The sequence below is a fragment of the Nelumbo lutea genome, chromosome 1, assembly GCF_056320005.1.
Source record: "Nelumbo lutea isolate HS-2025 chromosome 1, American lotus-T2T, whole genome shotgun sequence".
Taxonomy (NCBI): domain Eukaryota; kingdom Viridiplantae; phylum Streptophyta; class Magnoliopsida; order Proteales; family Nelumbonaceae; genus Nelumbo; species Nelumbo lutea.
Window position 1 is genome coordinate 16,406,259 of NC_142684.1, and position 19,078 is coordinate 16,425,336.

Sequence of the window (19,078 nt, forward strand, 5' to 3'; positions counted from 1 at the left end):
GGAAGAACACTGCTGATTCTGCTCCATCCTGCACTGCGCCGTCTTCAGTGGGAGCAGTCTTTGGATCCTTCCTTGGGCGTGAACACCTTCGTTGGGAGATATTACTTCTCCGTATCAGGTATAATCCTCTCCTATTCCTTTTGGTTCAGATTTGGTTCAGTTTAAGGTTCAAGAATGATCCTTGAAAATATGATTTTCTAAATAGGGAATGTGATTCCTAGTTGTAGGGAGATTTTTTTTTTTTTTTGAAATTTGCCCACCTTATTCTGCAAGTTTTGGGCGTCCTTACGATGGATCTCTCATCCCTTCAGTCTAGGGACATGTAAAACAAATGATAGAATTATATCATTGGTCACTCTAATTGTCCCCTTCCCAGCAATGGGCATATGTGTACCATCTGTTGTAGAGACTCTGTCTCTACCAGAGCACAACTGATAGGAATTGAGAATGGTAGGGGCATTAGTCATATGCTCAGATGCTCCTGAGTCTATAATCCAGGGAGGTCCCTCTTTACTTGAAGTGGATGCAAGATTCGCAATTGCATATGAACTACCTGTATGTGCAAAGGAAGTGGTGTAGTTGGCTCCTGCATTATGTTGTCCATCTAGAAGGCTAGAGCTGGGTGAACCTTTCTTCCTCATAAGTTGTCCAAACCTCTCCAATTCCGTTCTCACTGTGCTACTACTGAAGAGTCTCGTGTAGTGGCTACATTTGCATTTCCCTTCTTGTTTCTTATCCGAGCAGGCATAAGATTTGGATGAAGCTTCCAACAAGTGTCCTTGGTATGGTTAGGCTTCTTGCAATAATCACACACCAAGTCCTTCTTATCTTCTCTTCTAGTTTCACTACTCCCCCTGTCTCCATTCGGCTTAGGTTTTGTTGTACCAATCATAGCCAACTGGTCAATCCCAAGCTGACTCAGCATTACATTCCTCCTACTCTCCTCTCCAGAGACAAAAGCATAGGCCTGAGAGAGTGTCACACCCTTCCTAGAAAGAATTTGCTGCCTAGCAATGTCAAATTCAGGGTTCAGCCCTGCCAAGAACTCAAAAACCCTATTCCTCTCTACCAGTTTGTGATAAGCTGCTGCATCATTTACACTTTCCCATACCACAGTTTCTAAGTGATCTATTTCCTGCCATAGGGTTTTCAGCATGGAGAAATACACAGCAAGAGGTTTTTCTCCCTGTTTTATACTTATCACCTGATTTCTTAACTTATAGGCTCTGGCTTCATTTTGCTTCTGAGAGTAGGTTTCAGTCACTCCATCCCAAATCTCCTTAGTAGTATTAGCCCATAGGAAATTTTTTGCAATATGAGGTAACATAGAATTACACAGCCAAGACATTACCATGTAATTCTCTTGCACCCATCAGGAAGAGTCTGTATCAGGTTTCTTCTCCTCTCCAATGAGATACCCTAGTTTTCCCCAGGCACCAATAGCCATCTTAGCTGATTGTGCCCACTCCAAATAGTTTGTACCATCAAGTTTTACTATAGTAATGATCCCAGACCCAAAAATACACTACTACCTCCAACACCCAGTCCCACAGTACCGGTAGATTTCATCTCGGTATTCCAACTCTACATTTTACTTCAAACAATAATTTAATACCACACACAGAAACCAACCCTTCCGGAAGAAGAAAACCCTAGTTGGAGGGAAATCTCTCTCCTCCCCACACCTCCCAACAGAGAGAAAAGTGAATCGATCACTCCGAGAGGCCTAGAAAATTTTAGAAACCAAACTGCCCTCTTCAGAAAATCAAAAGAAAACTAACAATACCTGGGCGCCCAAGATCAGATCAAAAACAAAGAGTCCAACTTTTCTGGGACTCTTCCCTGTAATCTAGTTCTTCCTGATTTTGATGCCGAACAGTAGATCACCTTCCTGATGTCTTGATCCCACCAAAAACTCCAAGAACTGGGCAATCTATAGCAGATCGATCAGCCCTTTACTACTTCATGCAGTCGGCTGATCTAGGGCTGCATGAGAATGCTTCAAGAAACCCTAGCCGATGCTCTGATACCAAGTAGAAATCTGCTGAATTAAAAAATATGAAAGAAAGTAGTTTCTTGAAGAGAGAAGGAAGAGAGAAGGAGAAGAAGAGAAGAAGAGAAGAAGAGAAGTTGAAAGAAAAGAGAGCAATAATCTGGCCGCCCCCTTCACTTATTATTTATACTAAACAATAGAACAGTACAAAGACAATTGTGCCCTTATAGGGCGGCAAAACATAAAACAGCATATATAACACTCAAAAAACATAATAAAATTTGGACTCACATAACTACTATGGTCCCCACCTCCTATCTAACAACTAACATAAGACATCTACTCAGAAAAACATCATAAAATTAATTAATCTTCAACAATAATCAAGTTTGACTTAAAGGTCAAATAATCCATGTAAAATGACTCTTTATTCAACACATGGCAGAAAATAAACTCAACATATAGTCTTAAATAATGTAAATAAATCAGTTTCTAGTAAGGTCTTTAAAACAAGTCACCCTTGACAAAACTAAACATAAATAAAACAAAATGGTTTATGTTGTATTGCTTTGAATCACAATGAATCACATGAATCATTTAAATCATAAGATTTATGAACCAAATTGTAGGATTCAATAAAAAATTGTTAGATTTTTGTAGAAAAGGATTCAGACATAATATTCAAATCAAAACCCTTGGGATTCATGATTCAAATTGTGAACCGTATTGTAAATCGTAAGATTTTAACAACATTGGCTATAATAAAATGAAATAGTATAATATAATTGAATTGTCAACACATGGGCTGCGGGTGGCATGGCCCGCTCGTTCGTGTTGTGTTGTGCCGACCCATGGGCTTGGAAACCCAAACCCAGAATGGCCCATCCCATCATGTCGTTCCCGGCACGACCTGTGTGCCGTTATGCCGGGCTATGCCAGCCCATAGGCGGCACAGCCCGGTTTATAGCTCTACCAACCATAAACCTTTTATATTTCAAGTTTCGAAATCCAAATTTCTCAAATTGTTCAAATGACCAATCATATGTTTTAAGTTATCAAAAATTCCCCATCATCATAGTTTCTTTCACCAATGAGATCATCTAATGAATCATCCATATAACTAATACTAGATTTCTAGTTAATGAACATTTTAGAAGAAAGGAAACAACTTAGTTGGTGTAATCTATGCAAAAAAAAAATCATAAAAAGAAATTAATTTTTCATAAAAATGAAAGTATACCCAAACCCAGAATGGCCCATCCCATCGTGTCGTTCTCGGCACGACCCGTGTGCCGTTATGCCGGGCTATGCCAGCCCATAGGCGGCACAGCCCGGTTTATAGCTCTACCAACCATAAACCTTTTATATTTCAAGTTTCGAAATCCAAATTTCTCAAATTGTTCAAATGACCAATCATATGTTTTAAGTTGTCAAAAATTCCCCATCATCAAAGTTTCTTTCACCAATGAGATCATCTAATGAATCATCCATATAACTAATACTAGATTTCTAGTTAATGAACATTTTAGAAGAAAGGAAACAACTTAGTTGGTTTAATCTATGCAAAAAAAAATCATAAAAAGAAATTAATTTTTCATAAAAATGAAAGTATACCCAAACCCAGAATGGCCCATCCCATCGTGTCGTTCCCGGCACGACCCGTGTGCCGTTATGCCGGGCTATGCCAGCCCATAGGCGGCACAGCCCGGTTTATAGCTCTACCAACCATAAACCTTTTATATTTCAAGTTTCGAAATCCAAATTTCTCAAATTGTTCAAATGACCAATCATATGTTTTAAGTTATCAAAAATTCCCCATCATCATAGTTTCTTTCACCAATGAGATCATCTAATGAATCATCCATATAACTAATACTAGATTTCTAGTTAATGAACATTTTAGAAGAAAGGAAACAACTTAGTTGGTGTAATCTATGCAAAAAAAAAATCATAAAAAGAAATTAATTTTTCATAAAAATGAAAGTATACCCAAACCTAGAATGGCCCATCCCATCGTGTCGTTCTCGGCACGACCCGTGTGCCGTTATGCCGGGCTATGCCAGCCCATAGGCGGCACAGCCCGGTTTATAGCTCTACCAACCATAAACCTTTTATATTTCAAGTTTCGAAATCCAAATTTCTCAAATTGTTCAAATGACCAATCATATGTTTTAAGTTGTCAAAAATTCCCCATCATCAAAGTTTCTTTCACCAATGAGATCATCTAATGAATCATCCATATAACTAATACTAGATTTCTAGTTAATGAACATTTTAGAAGAAAGGAAACAACTTAGTTGGTTTAATCTATGCAAAAAAAAATCATAAAAAGAAATTAATTTTTCATAAAAATGAAAGTATACCCAAACCCAGAATGGCCCATCCCATCGTGTCGTTCCCGGCACGACCCGTGTGCCGTTATGCCGGGCTATGCCAGCCCATAGGCGGCACAGCCCGGTTTATAGCTCTACCAACCATAAACCTTTTATATTTCAAGTTTCGAAATCCAAATTTCTCAAATTGTTCAAATGACCTAGCTAGTGAGTATGGCATAAACCTTTTAATCATATGCCACTCAGTGCGATAGAAATCAAATTGTTCAAACCCTATCCTTGGATTGGGTTTTCTATCGCACTGAATCTTTGGTTGCACATGTTATGTTCATGTTTTGGGCCCTCAAATCAAAGTTCAACAAGGCAATTAGGTGTGTGTTTTGGGTCGTGCAATCACCTAGAAAGATTATTGTTGTTTTAATTTTTAACTCTATTTTTATTTGGAAGTATGTCTTGAATGGTTATTTATTTTTATGTACTTAGGTGCAGGGTTTTTCTGTAATTTTCATGTTTTCCCTATAAATAATAATAGAGTGGGAGATGCCACTATTTCTCTTCTCCTTATACTTTCTTCTTGTCTCTTTTCTGCTTCTAATTCTTTTCTATGGAAGAAAAAAATATGTATCCATGATTCCATGGATGTTATCTTTGGTGAGTATACTTATTGGCAATTCTGGTGAGAGGGAGGTTGATGCCAGCTTTGATTCTTTTGTGTCTGTTCCATTAACTATTCCTGTTCCTCAAACTATTTTTTTTTTCTTTTGATAAGTAAATAGAAAAATTTTATTAAAAGAAAAGAAGTTACAAATGAGGGTGATAAGTCATCACCCGAGTACAAAAACCATCTTTCAAACTATTATTATTGCTCTTGTTTCTCCTATTCCACAAGTTCTCTTTAGACAAGTCCACATCATGAGCTTCAGGTGTACTAGAGACACAAGTGAGTTCTTCTCCATTCTAAAGTAGAGTGTCCTCCACGACAAATCAACTCAAGGAAAAAAGATCCAGGCTCTAATGCTTCCTCACCTACCCATTTCATTGATTTGGACCTTTCCATTGCCTAATGTAGCACATCCACTACTCATTGTCTTGCTCATTTTTTGTCCTATGATTTAGTATCACCCTTGTACAAATCCTTTCTTGCCTCTTATGTCTTCTGAGTTTGTTCCAAAAATGTGTCAAAAGCTCTATATAGGTTAGAATGAAGGGATGGAATGCAAATTGAGATGGATGCACTGATGAAGAATTATACTTAGGATGTGGTTGACTTACCAAATGGTAAAAAGCCTATTGGTTTCAAGTGGGTGTTTATAGTGAAGTACAGAGTAGATGGCTCAATCAAGAGGTATAAAGGTTGTAGCAAAAGGTTACACAGAGGTGTATAGGGCCAACTATCTAGATTCTAGAAACCTTTCCCTAAATGGTATAGATGAACTCAATATTGGTTTGCAGCATTCTATTCATCACCTTTGTATTAGCTAGATGTGAAATATGCTTTTCCTAGACCTCCATGAAGAGGTATTATGGAACTTCCACTTGGGTTCTACAGTGGTGCAACAGGAAGAAAGTTTGCAGACTTAAGAAGTCTCTATATGGGCTTAAGCTGTCTCCAAGGGCTAGGTTTAGTTGATTAAAGAGTGCCCTAGTCCTAGTGTGTGTAGGGTGTACACAAGCTTAGTCTAATCACAGCGTTCATTAAGAAGAAAGATTCGTTTCTCACTACTTTGGTTTGTTTGTGTTAATGGTATATTTGGAACTGGGAATGAATACCAGAAATTGAAATATCAAAGGCCTTTGTTTGCAGTGATTTTGAGATTAAGGATTTGGTTAGATGAGGTAGCTTCTGGGAATAAAATTTGTCAAGTCAAAGAGTAGTATATTCATTTTCCAGAGGAAGTATGTGCTGGGAAGGGATAAACTAGCTGATATATTCATTTTCTAGAGGAATGGTATATTCATGTTCTAAAGGAAACATGAAATTTGGGTGTTAAACTAGCTGATACACCATTGATCCTAATCATAAGCTTTCAGTTGGGAAGGGATAGTCGCTAGAAATTGGGGACAATACTAGTGATTGGTAAGGAAGTTATTATCTCTGAATGACTAGACCAGATATATCATGTACTGTTAATATTATTGGCAATATGTATGCTCCTAGGAACTCCCATCTAGTAGTTATTGAAAGGATATTGGCATATTTGAAAGGACAGCTTGGCAAAGGAATTTTACTTGCAAGTCATGATCACATGAAAATTAAGGCATTCATAAATGCAGATTGGGCTAGTTCTTTAGATGACAAATGGTCCACATTAGGATAAGTTCATTGTTAGAAGATCATGTTGTGTCTGAGATGCTTTGGATGAGGTCATTTTGGTTTCTTGGAGAAGCAAGAGACAATTAGTTGTAGATTGGTCCAGTGTAGGAATATAGAGCTATAGATCATATTGTGTCTGAGATGCTTTGGATGAGGTCATTGTTAGAAGAGCCAGGTGTTGTCTTTGAAAAGCCATTGATGATGTACTGTGATAATCAAGTGCCCATCATGGCTCATAACCTAGTCCAAAATGATAGAATGAAGCGCATTAACATTGATAGACACTTAATCAGAGAGAACTATATCAAGAGAAGTTTGCCTTCCTTTTGTAGCCTCAGGACTTTGAGAGTGGCAGGCAGATGCATTTACCGAAGGAGTCATCTTGTCCAAGTTTCATTTCTGCATTGGCAAGCTAGGCATGGTTACTATCTCATTTCTGCAGTGGCGGGCAGATGCATTTACTGCAGACTTATGGGCTTGGTTACTCTCGTCGTTTGGGAGTAGTTGGAGCTTACCAGGATTTACTTGCATGATCTTTGACCATTCTACTTTATCTTGGCCTACAAAAAGAGAGAGAATTATGTGGAGATGTGCTTGGGCAGCCCTGATTTGGACATTATGGGAAGAAAGGAATGCCAAAATTTTTCAAGAGAAGGAAAGGGGCAGGCAGGAACTGAAAAACTCTGTGTTGAATAGGACAATAAATTGGCTGAAGACTTTGGAAATTTTTCATCAATTCTTATATAATTATTTTTGGAGAAACTGGTCAGCAGTAGTGAGGTGTTCTTGCTCTAAGAACAAGAGAGTTACAAGGTGGTCTCCTCCTTCTAAAGGTTCACTGAAGCTGAACTTTGATTGAATGGGGGGTGTTCTGAGGAACAAGATTGGAGAGTGTTAGCGTAGGGGTACTTCTGTCTTTATACCTTGATTGATGTTGCTGATCTGTAATGTTGTGTTGAAATATGTGCTCTTAACTTAAGTAAGGGCACATAGGTCTTTTCAGTTATGTTTTAATATTAATATAAATTCTTACTGGCCGAATGGGGGAGGACTGGTTGACTCTTTCAGTTCGAACCAGAATTCTCTCCTCTCTTTCTCTCTTTCTCTCTTTCTCTATCATTCTCTCTTCTTCTACATAACTGAACTCAGTCAGGCCAAACTCTAAGGCAGACCTGAATTTTAACATGGTATCAAAGCATGTTAAATCTGCCTAGATTTCTGCTTGCCTAGGGATCATTCTCTGTGCACCCTATCTAGGGTTTTCCTTTTTTTTTTCTGTGTTCGATTGGAGATAAGGGAAAGGGCTGAAAAGGAGTGATCGCCCTCTTCCCTTGGGGGTCTCTATGCCTCCAATCAGGTCGTATGTGGTCGGTTGCTATGATTTCTGAGATCGCCCTCTCCTAGTAGAGGAGGAATAGAGGGCTGAACTGTGTGTGGCTGTTGTGTGTGAAGCGGTTGTTGTGTGTGGACTGCTCTCCTGCTCGCATGGGTGTTACTTCAGCGATAAGGTAAGAGATTTCAGTTCTGGTTTATGGATTAAATAGGAGGTGTGTTTCAGATCATTTGCTAGTGTTTCGGCCAGTCAGTGCTAGGGTTTATGCTAGTTTCTTTGCGCATGTTGAAGGAAGAGATATGATCATATAGTGGTGAGATTTCAGGTAGTTGTAGGAGCAGGGTTTGTGGTGTAAAGAGCACATATTCCAGCAACAATTAGTGCTGCAATCAGTGTGACAGGTGTGACCTAGTGGTGTGTAGTGTGCAGATCTCAGTGATAATAGAATTCAGCAAGTGTGCAGTATTGGTGATAACATAATGGGAGACAGTAATGATTATAAACCTAGTGTGATGGTGCCTACAGACTACCTGAATGTTCAGATGACCTCCATTAAGTTAAATGGAGAGAATTATGTGCCTTGGGCTAAATCCGTTGAAGTCTTTCTAAAGGCAAAGAAGAAGGTAAAACATATCAGAGAGGAGAAACCCTCCTCTGACTCTCACGAGTATGAAGATTGGGAGCAAGAGGACGCTCAGATCATCACATGGTTGTTTAACAGTATGGAACCCAGGATTAGTGTGAACTTCATGTTCCTTGATACTGCCAAAGACGTGTGGGACCATGCGAAAAAATTGTATTCGGGGCAGGACAATACAACCAGAGTTTATCAGCTTTATCAAGAGTACTTTAATCTGCAACAGGGCAATCAGAGTCTTGAGGAGTACTATGCCAACATGAGGAACATACGTAATGAGTTGAATGTCTATCATCCTCTCACTTCTAATGTCAAGATTCAGCAACAACATAGAGAGCAGCTTGATGTGACTAGATTTTTGGTGGGACTAAAGTCTGAATATGAACCAGTACGGGCTCAGATATTAAGGGGATCAGCTCTTCCGTCCCTGGAAGAGGTATTTGCTCGACTTCGGAGGATTTCTATCGGATCTACTGAGAACTCTAATATCTCAGATAGATCGGCCTTTGTTGCATCGAGAGGCCGTGGTGGTAGAGGTGGAGCTCGGGGAGCTCAGTCTGGCCGTGGTGTTGGTAGTGGTTTTGCATATGGCCGAAGTGGCAATGGTGGGTCTACTTATAATCGTGGTGGTGGTCGTACTGGGAGCAGAGATTCAGGGGGAGCCCGTGGTAGAGGATGTAGCTCAGGCCCGAGGAAGTGGACTCAGTGTGGTATGGATGGACATACCATCAACTATTGTTATGATTTACATGGTCCTCCCTCAACCTGGGCCAATCATGCCGCGATCGGTGACTCAAGTTCCAGCTTTAAACAGGAGAATCATTCATCTGACCAGTTGCCTCCTACATCCACAGATGGTCTCATAAAGGAGATGGTGAGTGTTCCCCGTGATGAATATGAGAGGTTTATCCAATCACAACAGAACACGGCAACTTTTGCTCACTCAAGTATGGCTTGTCTAGCATCTACACCCAATCCCTAGATCATTGACTCTGGAGCCTCCGATCACATGACTGGAACTCCAGGTGTGTTTTCCTCCTTGTCTCATTGCTCAACATCACAATCTGTCACCCTTGCTAATGGTTCCACATCCTCAATTTGTGGTGTTGGTAATGTTGACCTAGATCCTGTATCCCTCTCATCAGTTCAGTATGTTCCTAAATTGCCTTTTAACCTTATGTTTGTTAGTAAGCTGACCAAATCACTTAACTGCTCCATTACCTTTTATCCTTCTATGTGTGTCTTTCAGGATCTCAAGACGGGGATGAAGATTGGTGGAGGGCATGAAATAGGTGGACTGTATTATCTTGACGGTGGTGGTGGTAGAACTTCAACAGCTCTCCAGTCATCTCTTTCTCCTCTCCAGTGGCACTGTCGATTTGGTCATCTGTCGCTCGAAGTCTTGAAGTCCTTGGTTCCATCCTTGAGTCAGCTTTCTGTTTTGGATTGTGAGTCGTGTCAGTTTGGGAAACACCATCGTGTTCCCTTTAGTTCTAGGGTTGATAACCGTGTGTCGAGTCCTTTTTCTTTAGTTCATTCAGATGTTTGGGGTCCTTATAAAGTAATGTCATATAATGGATACAGATATTTTGTCATTTTTGTGGATGATTTTTCAAGGATGACGTGGCTCTATTTAATGAAAGAAATAAGTGAATTGTTTACCATTTTCCAAAAATTTTATGCTGAAATTCGTAACCAATTTGGTACCCATATCAAAGTTTTTCATTCTGATAATGGCCGCGAATATTTATCCTCATCATTTCAGGAATACCTGGACCAACACGGCATTATACATCAGACCTCATGTACCTACACCCCACAACAAAACGGGGTGGCTGAGAGAAAGAATCGCCATCTCCTTGAAACAGCGAGATCCCTAATGCATCACATGCATGTTCCCAAACCTTTTTGGAGTGATGCAGTGCTTACCTCTCGTTTTCTGATTAATCGGATGCCCACGTTCATCCTTGATGGTCAGTCTCCGTTTCAGGTCTTGTTTCCCTCTGTCTTTGTTCCCTCTTATGCCGAGAGTTTTTGGGTGTGTCTGTTTTGTCCATCATCTGGGTCCTGGGAACGACAAGTTTGATGCTCGTTCTCTCAAGTGCATCTTCCTTGGCTATTCTCGGACCCAGAAAGGGTATAGGTGTTACCATCCTGGTTCTCGACGGTCCTTTGTGTGTGCTGATGTCAGTTTCTTTGAGTCTACTCCGTTCTTTTTGGGGTCTGGTGATGCTTCTTCCTTCTCATCACCTCCTCCCCTTCCACTTCCCGTTGTCGATCCTCAATTTGTTCCAGTTGTGACCAAATCCTTGCCTCCGGTGCCACCACCTGTTGAACGCCCACCTATTCGTCATGTGTATACACATCGCCCACGTGCACCGGCTACTACTCCTCCAGCTACATCTCCGTCGACGGATCCGGCACTAGAACCCCACTTGGCATCTGAGATTGATCTACCCATTGCTTTGCGGAAAGGTAAACGTACTTGCACCCTTCATCCCATTTCTAATTATGTTTCTCTTACTCACCTTTCCACTTCCCATCGCCAGTTTGTTACCTTGTTATCATCAGTTATTGTTCCTAAAGATGTCCAGGAAGCCCTTGCCTCTCCAGGGTGGTGTCGTGCCATGGAAGAACTCCCAGCCCTTCATCATAATCATACTTGGGACCTCACTGCTCTTCCTCCTGGGAAGCAAGCTGTTGGTTGTAAGTGGGTTTATACGGTTAAGTACCTGCCTGATGGTAGTGTTGAACGCCTGAAAGCGCGATTAGTTGCAAAAGGGTACTCCCAAACCTATGGCATTGACTACACAGAGACCTTCTCACCGGTTGCTAAGATAGGGTCAGTTCGTGTTGTGATCTCTCTTGCAGCCATGTATGAGTGGCCACTAGATCAGCTTGATATCAAGAATGCCTTTTTGCATGGTGACTTACTCGAGGAGGTCTACATGGAGCAACCTCCAGGGTTTGTTCCTCAGGGGGAGGATGGTAAGGTGTGCTGACTAAGGAAGGCTATATATGGGCTTAAACAGTCTCCTCGAGCATGGTTTGGTAGGTTCAGTGAGGTGGTAAAGAAGTTTGGCATGAAACAGTGCAAGGTTGACCATTTTGTATTTAGTCATCTCTCCGAGAGGAAAAATACTGTTGGTGGTGTATGTAGATGATATTGCTATTACTGGGAATGATAACATTGGTATTGATAAGCTGAAGACTTATCTACAGGATCACTTTCAGACAAAGGATCTGGGTAAATTAAAATACTTCTTGGGGATAGAGGTAGTGAGATCCAAGTATGGGATTAATCTATGCCAGAGGAAGTATGTGCTTGATTTGCTGGACGAAACAGGCTTGTTGGGTGCCAAACCAGCTGAAAAACCCATGGACACAAATACCAAGCTAAGCAGTGATATGGGTGAAGTGTTTGAAGACCCTGGCAGATATCGACGACTTCTAGGCAAACTGAACTACCTAACCATTACCAGACCAGACATCTCATTTGCAGTTAGTGTGGTAAGCTAGTTCATGCAAAAACCTCTGACTCCTCACTGGAATGTGGTTCTGAGAATTGTGAAGTATCTAAAAGGGGCCCCGGGTCGCGGTTTGATATACAAGAGTGGGGGAAAACTTGAAATAGAAGGGTATTCTGATGCTGATTGGGCCGGTTCTATGTCTGATAGGCGGTCTACTACAGGCTATTGCACGTTTCTGTGAGGTAACCTGGTGACATGGAAAAGTAAGAAGCAGACGCTTGTGGCAAGAAGCAGTGCAGAGGCAGAATATAGGGCTATGGCGCATACCGCTTGTGAATTAGTGTGGCTAAGGAGCATTCTACAGGAAGTAGGGTACAACATTAACACTCCAATGAAGCTCTATTGTGATAATCAGGCTGTAGTTCATATCTCCTCGAATCCAGTGTTTCATGAAAGAACCAAGCATATTGAGGTTGACTGTCACTTTGTGAGGGAGAAGGTGCTGAATGGAGAGCTAGACACTACACATGTTAATACAGGAAATCAATGGACTGACTTATTTACAAAAGGTTTGAGTCGGGGAAGAGTGGACTACATATGTAACAAGCTGGGAGTATATGATATACTCACCAGCTTGAGGGGGAGTGTTAGCGTAGGGGTATTTCTGTCTTTATACCTTGATTGATGTTGTTAATCTGTAATGTGTTGAAATATGTGCTCTTAACTTAAGTAAGGGCACATAGGTCTTTTCAGTTATGTTTTAATATTAATATAAATTCTTACTGGCCGAATGGGAGAGGACTGGTTGACTCTTTCAGTTCGAACCAGAATTCTCTCTTCTCTCTTTCTCTATCATTCTCTCTTCTTCTACATAACTGAACTCAGTCAGGCCAAACTCTAAGGCAGACCTGAATTTTAACAGAGAGATTATTCTGCTTTACTCAGGCCCTTTAGGATTCGGAGATTCTATTAGGCAGAGCTATTAGCTTCTGTACAAGGGGTGCAAGTCCCAAACCAATTAGGTAGAGCATCCGATAATTAAAGGGGATTCCAAGGTGGTGGGCTGGTTGGAAAACCCTGAGGATACTGTATGGTGCTACAAGAATGAAATTAAAAAGTTTAATTGGTTGACAAGGAATATGTTGGTTTCTATACGGTCGGTGGGGGGATCAGCAAATTATTTTGGCTGATGTGTTAGCTAAGCAAAGGGTAAATAGGGAAGAACTGTTTTGGGCTCGGCTGTGATTTCTGTAATTTATCTCAAGTTTACTTGTAAGCTTTTAGGAGGGGCTGCAGCTCATGCCTTTCCATGGGATGTTTTACGAAATTACAGTTCTAAATCAGTTTCTGAATTAATAAAATTTTACTATTAATCATCAAAAAAATAAGCTAGGCATGGTTATTGGTTAATCTCTATGCTCAGCTTGAGGGGGAGTGTTCAGAGATTGAACAGCATGTTATGGGCCTATTTTTATTGGCATTTTTCTTTTATTATTTTATGGTTATGCTAGGTTTCTTTGCTATTGAGCTGTTGGAGGACTAGGGAGGAAGAGTGGAGAGGAATGCTAATTCCAGAGGGAGAAATCTGCTAGAGGCCACTATTGAGAGGATGTGGAATGTTGAATGTGGATACTGATTCAGATCCTGATATTGATCCAAGTGCCGCTGAGGTTGCTGAGACATGCAAGAGGAGAGCGAGGAAAGAGACCTGAAGACTGTTCTACTAGGGCCTCAAGAGGAAGAGAATGTTTGGACAATTCAAGTGGGGTTTGCTGACATCAACTGTCAAGTGATTCTGAATCTTCTTTAGACCAATTAATGAATTTGGATAAAATTAAGAGTACAGAATACAAGGAGGCAGATCCTAAGAAGATTGACCAGAGATAAGACCAATAGTATTATTGGATCCTTGTTCATGAGGAGAGATGCATTAGGCTTTCAAGTTATTTAATTGATTGGAGGAAAGGGACCAATAACATAGGATGGGGATGCTTTGGTGGGAAGTAGGAAAGAAGAATAGAATGAGCTGATGAGGCTTCAAAAATTGCATTCAGTTGGGAGGAAGCAGAGGATCCAGTCTCTAAATAAAAAAAGATATAGGCAGGAAGTAAAAGCCAGTTACAAGTGGGAGAGGGAGAAGAATGAAAAGTTTGTTTATGGAAGGAGTTGCTTTCACGGAGTTGGGATGGAGAAAAGGAAAAAATTGTGTAGACACCCTGATAGCATGGCTTCCAGCCGTACATAGGGAATATCTCCTCATGAACTTAAGATACAAGTATGGGAGATATTCCTAATATGTGGCTGGATGCTGTGCTCTCAGGGTGTGTAGATGATTTTTGCTTTCAGGAGATCTGGGCTTATTGCAGTGGGGGTTCTCGGTTGAAGGAGTTTTTGTTTGTCTATTTAATGAATAGGGTACCTGTGAAAGTGTTGTGCTCATGGTTTGGCTTTTTAGTAGGGTGTTTCTGTCTGTTTCTTTCATTTTATATTTATTTAGGGGTTTCTGTTGGCTGTTAGGCCCTTTTTTGTTAGGAGTTTGTGATGCCATATGGGGTTGGCTAGACAAATCCTGCTTTGAGATTCTTCTCAACTGAGGGTCATGTTAATGGTTAAATACTTTTTATTAGTAATTTCATATTTTATTAATTTGTAATTTGGGAATATAGGTAAAGTGATATAGAGTATGTGTAGCAAGCATCCTAGGAAAGCCCCAGCTGCCTCTGCCACCAGTTCCCATTCTGTTTTGTTTCCATTTGGATCCCGGGTTCCCTATAAATAACTCCCAAGTATAACTGATCCTTATTTTCCCCTTGTTTGGCCAATGTAGCTGTCAAACGGTTGGCTGATATTTGGGTCTAAACAAATTTTATTCTTATCTCCCTTGACAAATGTCTTCTTATAGATTATGTTTAGGTTGAAGGAAAAGGTAGAGAAAGGAAGGGAAAGACAGGGAAACCAATACAAGGTTTGTAAAGGTTTCCCTACCTTTCCCTTTCTTTCCCTACATTTTCCTTCAAACCAAACGTAGCTTTAGTGTATGCCTGTACCTGTACTGCTGGTGACCAATATTATTATTCTTCATTTACCTCAATACAACACAAAAGTCCCTTACATCACGAAGTCCTCTAAATTTGGGAGATTTCCCTCAACTTCAGCCCTTGTAATGATGCTAGTAACTCAGTTATTGCCCCAAAAGACATCATTCCAATTCCCTGATCCATCTTTTTCCAGGCCTGCCCCAGCTTTCCTAAACACTTACGAGTGCAGTAGTTTGACTTCTTTCTACATGCCCAAATCATTTTAGTCTACTTCTTTCTACATGCCCCATCTTTTTCAAGGCCTGCATCTATTGAGGTGAATTCTACTAATTTGTGCATTTCTAATCCCATTTTTTCTAGTTTTTCCACTGATCCAATTTGACATCCACATCTATACTAAACACATTCTTTGGATATGTTGCTTATTGTCTGCCAAATATTTGCTCCATACAATACCGGTGGCCTTTCATTGTCTAATTGAATTTTCCATTGAACCTGATAGGTATATTCTCCAACAACTCATGCCTCTTCTTGAGCAAAGGCATATAAGTTGATTTGTCTAATATTATTGCCCTACAACTCATAATGTTAATTTGGACCATTTCTTAATTTGTGCATGCCATCCTTGAGTAGGGTCATGCTAACCTATTCTGTATGATGCGAGTTTTATTAGATGCCTTTAAATAAATGTTAATTTGTTGGTGAAGGAGGTCTAAACGAGAGTATACAGTTACTAGATTTAAGTTTTGTGTTTATTGTCATGTTTGTGCCTTGAATTCTTTGTGGCGACCCGCTTCATGAATCCGCTCTGAATTATTTTGAGAAAAACCTGAAGGCAAAATTTCATAGTGGTTTGTGGTGGATGTGTAGGGTTTGAGCCACTAGGTCCGAACCGAATATGAAGAGTCATGTATTTTTGGGGGTTCTCTCTCTTGTATATAGTCTTAGTCTTGTGAGAGAGGAGTGAGGCATTGGGTGTATTTGGGGCTTAGGGTTTTCTGTGAGGGCACAACTATGTATTTCTTCTCCATTACCAACTTCATAGTGGATTTCTGTTTCTCTTTCCCCCGTGGATGTAGGTTATAAGCCGAACCACGTAAATCTGTGTCTGTTCTCTCTGCTTGTTTCTCTTTATCTCTGTTTTACTTTCTTTTTGAGTGCCATTCGAATCTGTTTTCTTGGGTTTTTCCGCAACATTTATATTGTCCTTAATTGAAGTTTACAAAAGCTACTAATGTACATCAAATGCATGAAAATGTAAAGAACTCCAGAAGCATATCATAGGATTAAAAATTTCGATACGGTATGCTCTGTATTGTATCTTTCTGGGACTGATACCTCTTTTTTAAGGTATTTTAAGAAAAAATTGTTTTTGGTAATTAAATAACATAAAAGTCCCCCTCATAAATTTTGAAGAAATAACTAAAAAAAATAGTGTGAGGTTCAAAGTACCAATACACCCCTTCTGCCATATCGGGGTATATTGATATTTTGAACCTTGATCATAGGTAAAAAAATCTACCAAAAACCTGCAAGCAATGTCCACATAGATTTTCTCATTGTACCTATATTTGCACATAATATCTCTAACTCTGATTAACTTGTGAATCAGACATATTTCTAAATCAAACAGGAAACTAAATGAAAAAACTTTAGGGGCCTAAAACTAGATATTATGCTTATTTATGACTTCACATTGTTGCTTAGAATGCACGCGTGGTTTACTGAACTAGACTTGTACTCTTGATGCTCTCTTTCTTTTTGGTATGATTACTTTTAAAGATATTCTTTTAATTCAGGATGCAACATGCGTGGTTCAATTATGATCAGATTGCTAAATTGTTGAACCTGCCCATTGCTAAAAGAGTGTAATTGCTATATTGAAACCTTAGCTTTATTTGGCAGGTTTACTTGACTTGATATTTGCAAGGGTCCAACATGCATTTGATGGAATTGTATAATCCCATCTTTATATAATCTTAAGTATTGCATATTTGAATCTTAATATTTCTCATATTATGTATAGGCAAGAGGACAGTTAAACTTGAGATTTGTGGTGGACGGAAAAGTAATACTGGTAATATAAAATCAGTGAAACGCAATGGATCAGTCTCAGCTTTGGAAATTAAGCTTGACAACCTGCGGAAGGAACTCTCTTCCACTCATGGGGGTATATTCCCTCATGCTGTCTTGTCCACTCAACAGATTAGTTTGTTAAGTGTACAGAGACCAACTTCCATTGAACAGGTATTTGCTCAAACATCTTGGTCCGTCTTCTGTGTTATATGTGAAATGCATTAACTTATCTAGGCATTTTTCACCATCATCCCCCATCTCACCTCTGCATCACCCTCAAGGAAAAGAGAAGTGCCATTATGCAATCCGCAATTATGTTTAGTCATTCCACTTCTAATCAAAGGCCTACTCGGATGGAAAAGAACCCAAAACTTATACTGACCTATTTATACTAGGTAAAATAATGTTTTTGATTCTCTACAGTTAAGGATCAATTACTTGATGTCATGGTAAAATCTTGGATTGACGTTTTAAGAATGGGATTTCCATCCCTCCCAAGACCCCAGATAGCTGGGACCAACCTTGGGTAATGTCCCTTTTTATTTTCTGCAATTAACAGAAGGGAGTTCTTCATTACAGATTAGTGATAGAAAGAAAGGGGTCTACTGTGGTTTCATCTTGCATAACCAATTGATTAGTTGATTTAAATGGTCAAGATTGTGGTTGAAAAGGAACTCATGTATTGTCTCTTGCAGTTGGAGAAGATAATAGGGAAATTGAAGACAGAAAAGTATGGAAAGAGAATTCTTGAACAGGTTGAGCAGTATATTGAATCTGGGCAACCTGATGAAGATAAACGGAATGAAGAGGAATGCAGTGAAAACAGAGCTAAGAAGAGGTTGAAGACCAAGAAGGCACCTGTTTTAATTGAGAGCAGTGAAGATGAAGGATGACAGAGCTCAGAGCAAAATATAATGTCATTGTGTGTATTGCATTGAACTTAATCTGCCAAATGAGGTAAACGCCTGCTATCACTAGATTGGAGAGGTGAACTCCAAGGCAGTCCCTTTGTTAGTTGTTACTATGGCCTGATGATGTCACCTTTCATATGGTCCACACACATGACAGATTCATGAGTCCAACCTTTTCAAGTTGTAAGCCATCTTTTTTTCCGGTGACTGTAGATTCTGAATCAGGAAGTCAGCAACTGTAATTCAGGTGATTACAGGGTAAATTTATTTGCAACTTGATATGCATAGTAAAGTGGTGTGTTCATTCTATGCAAGGTTCAAAATATCGATACGCCCGATACGCCGGTAGAGGCGTATCAGTAGTTTTTTATTTTTCAGGTTTTACTTATTTTTATCGAAACTGGTTCAGAGGGGTTGGTTTAAGGCCCGGATACCCTCTGAACCAGTGGCTGACCCGATATAACCCCTGGAGGGGCGTATTGGGAAGCCATCGGCATGATATGTATCAGCTGATACGGGCTGATACGTTGAACCTTGATTCCATGCCATGGTTTTCCTTGACAAGGACACAGGTGACCTGTGAACTTGTTTGTTTTGCGGCAAAGCATTGGCATCAATTGCATATACCAGTGTCAAAAACACCAAATGGTGACCGTGGAGCTAACTAGATGGGGAGATGCTGAAACTAATATACCAATTTCGGTAGCAAGTTCAGTCTGTGTAACCTCAGTTTCCCGTTCATCTACGATTCCACAAATGACTAATTTATGTTAAAAAAGTGAACTTTAATGAGATGCTGAGAGAAAAGTTAAAAGAAAAGACTTCAAACGGTAGAAGTTGTCAGATTGGATGTATTGTTTATGATTCTAATGCCAAATGAACAACAATTCTCAGTTGAAGATGAATGGCGATGTTATGCGGCCAATGGCATTGTCAATTTAGCTTCTCATGTGCAATGGAACCATAGGATAGC

The 19,078-nt window shown here is 39.9% G+C and overlaps 1 protein-coding gene and 1 non-coding gene across 3 annotated transcripts in view; one reads left to right on the top strand and one right to left on the bottom strand.

Moving 5' to 3' along the window:
* RECQL2 (RECQ helicase L2) overlaps positions 1-18,414 on the top strand; it is a 104,775-nt gene extending 86,361 nt beyond the window's left edge. For both annotated transcript variants that reach the window (XM_088966203.1, XM_088966204.1), the window contains exons 19-20: positions 17,145-17,365; positions 17,890-18,414. In XM_088966203.1, the coding sequence (XP_088822329.1) occupies positions 17,145-17,365; positions 17,890-18,087 (419 nt within the window). In that variant the 3' untranslated portion in view covers positions 18,088-18,414. The remainder of the gene's footprint in view (positions 1-17,144; positions 17,366-17,889) is intronic.
* Positions 15,706-15,809, bottom strand: LOC148873702 (U6 spliceosomal RNA). Its single transcript, XR_016106404.1, has one exon. It is a non-coding gene; the product is annotated as a U6 spliceosomal RNA (small nuclear RNA).
* Positions 18,415-19,078: the final 664 nt, after the last annotated feature.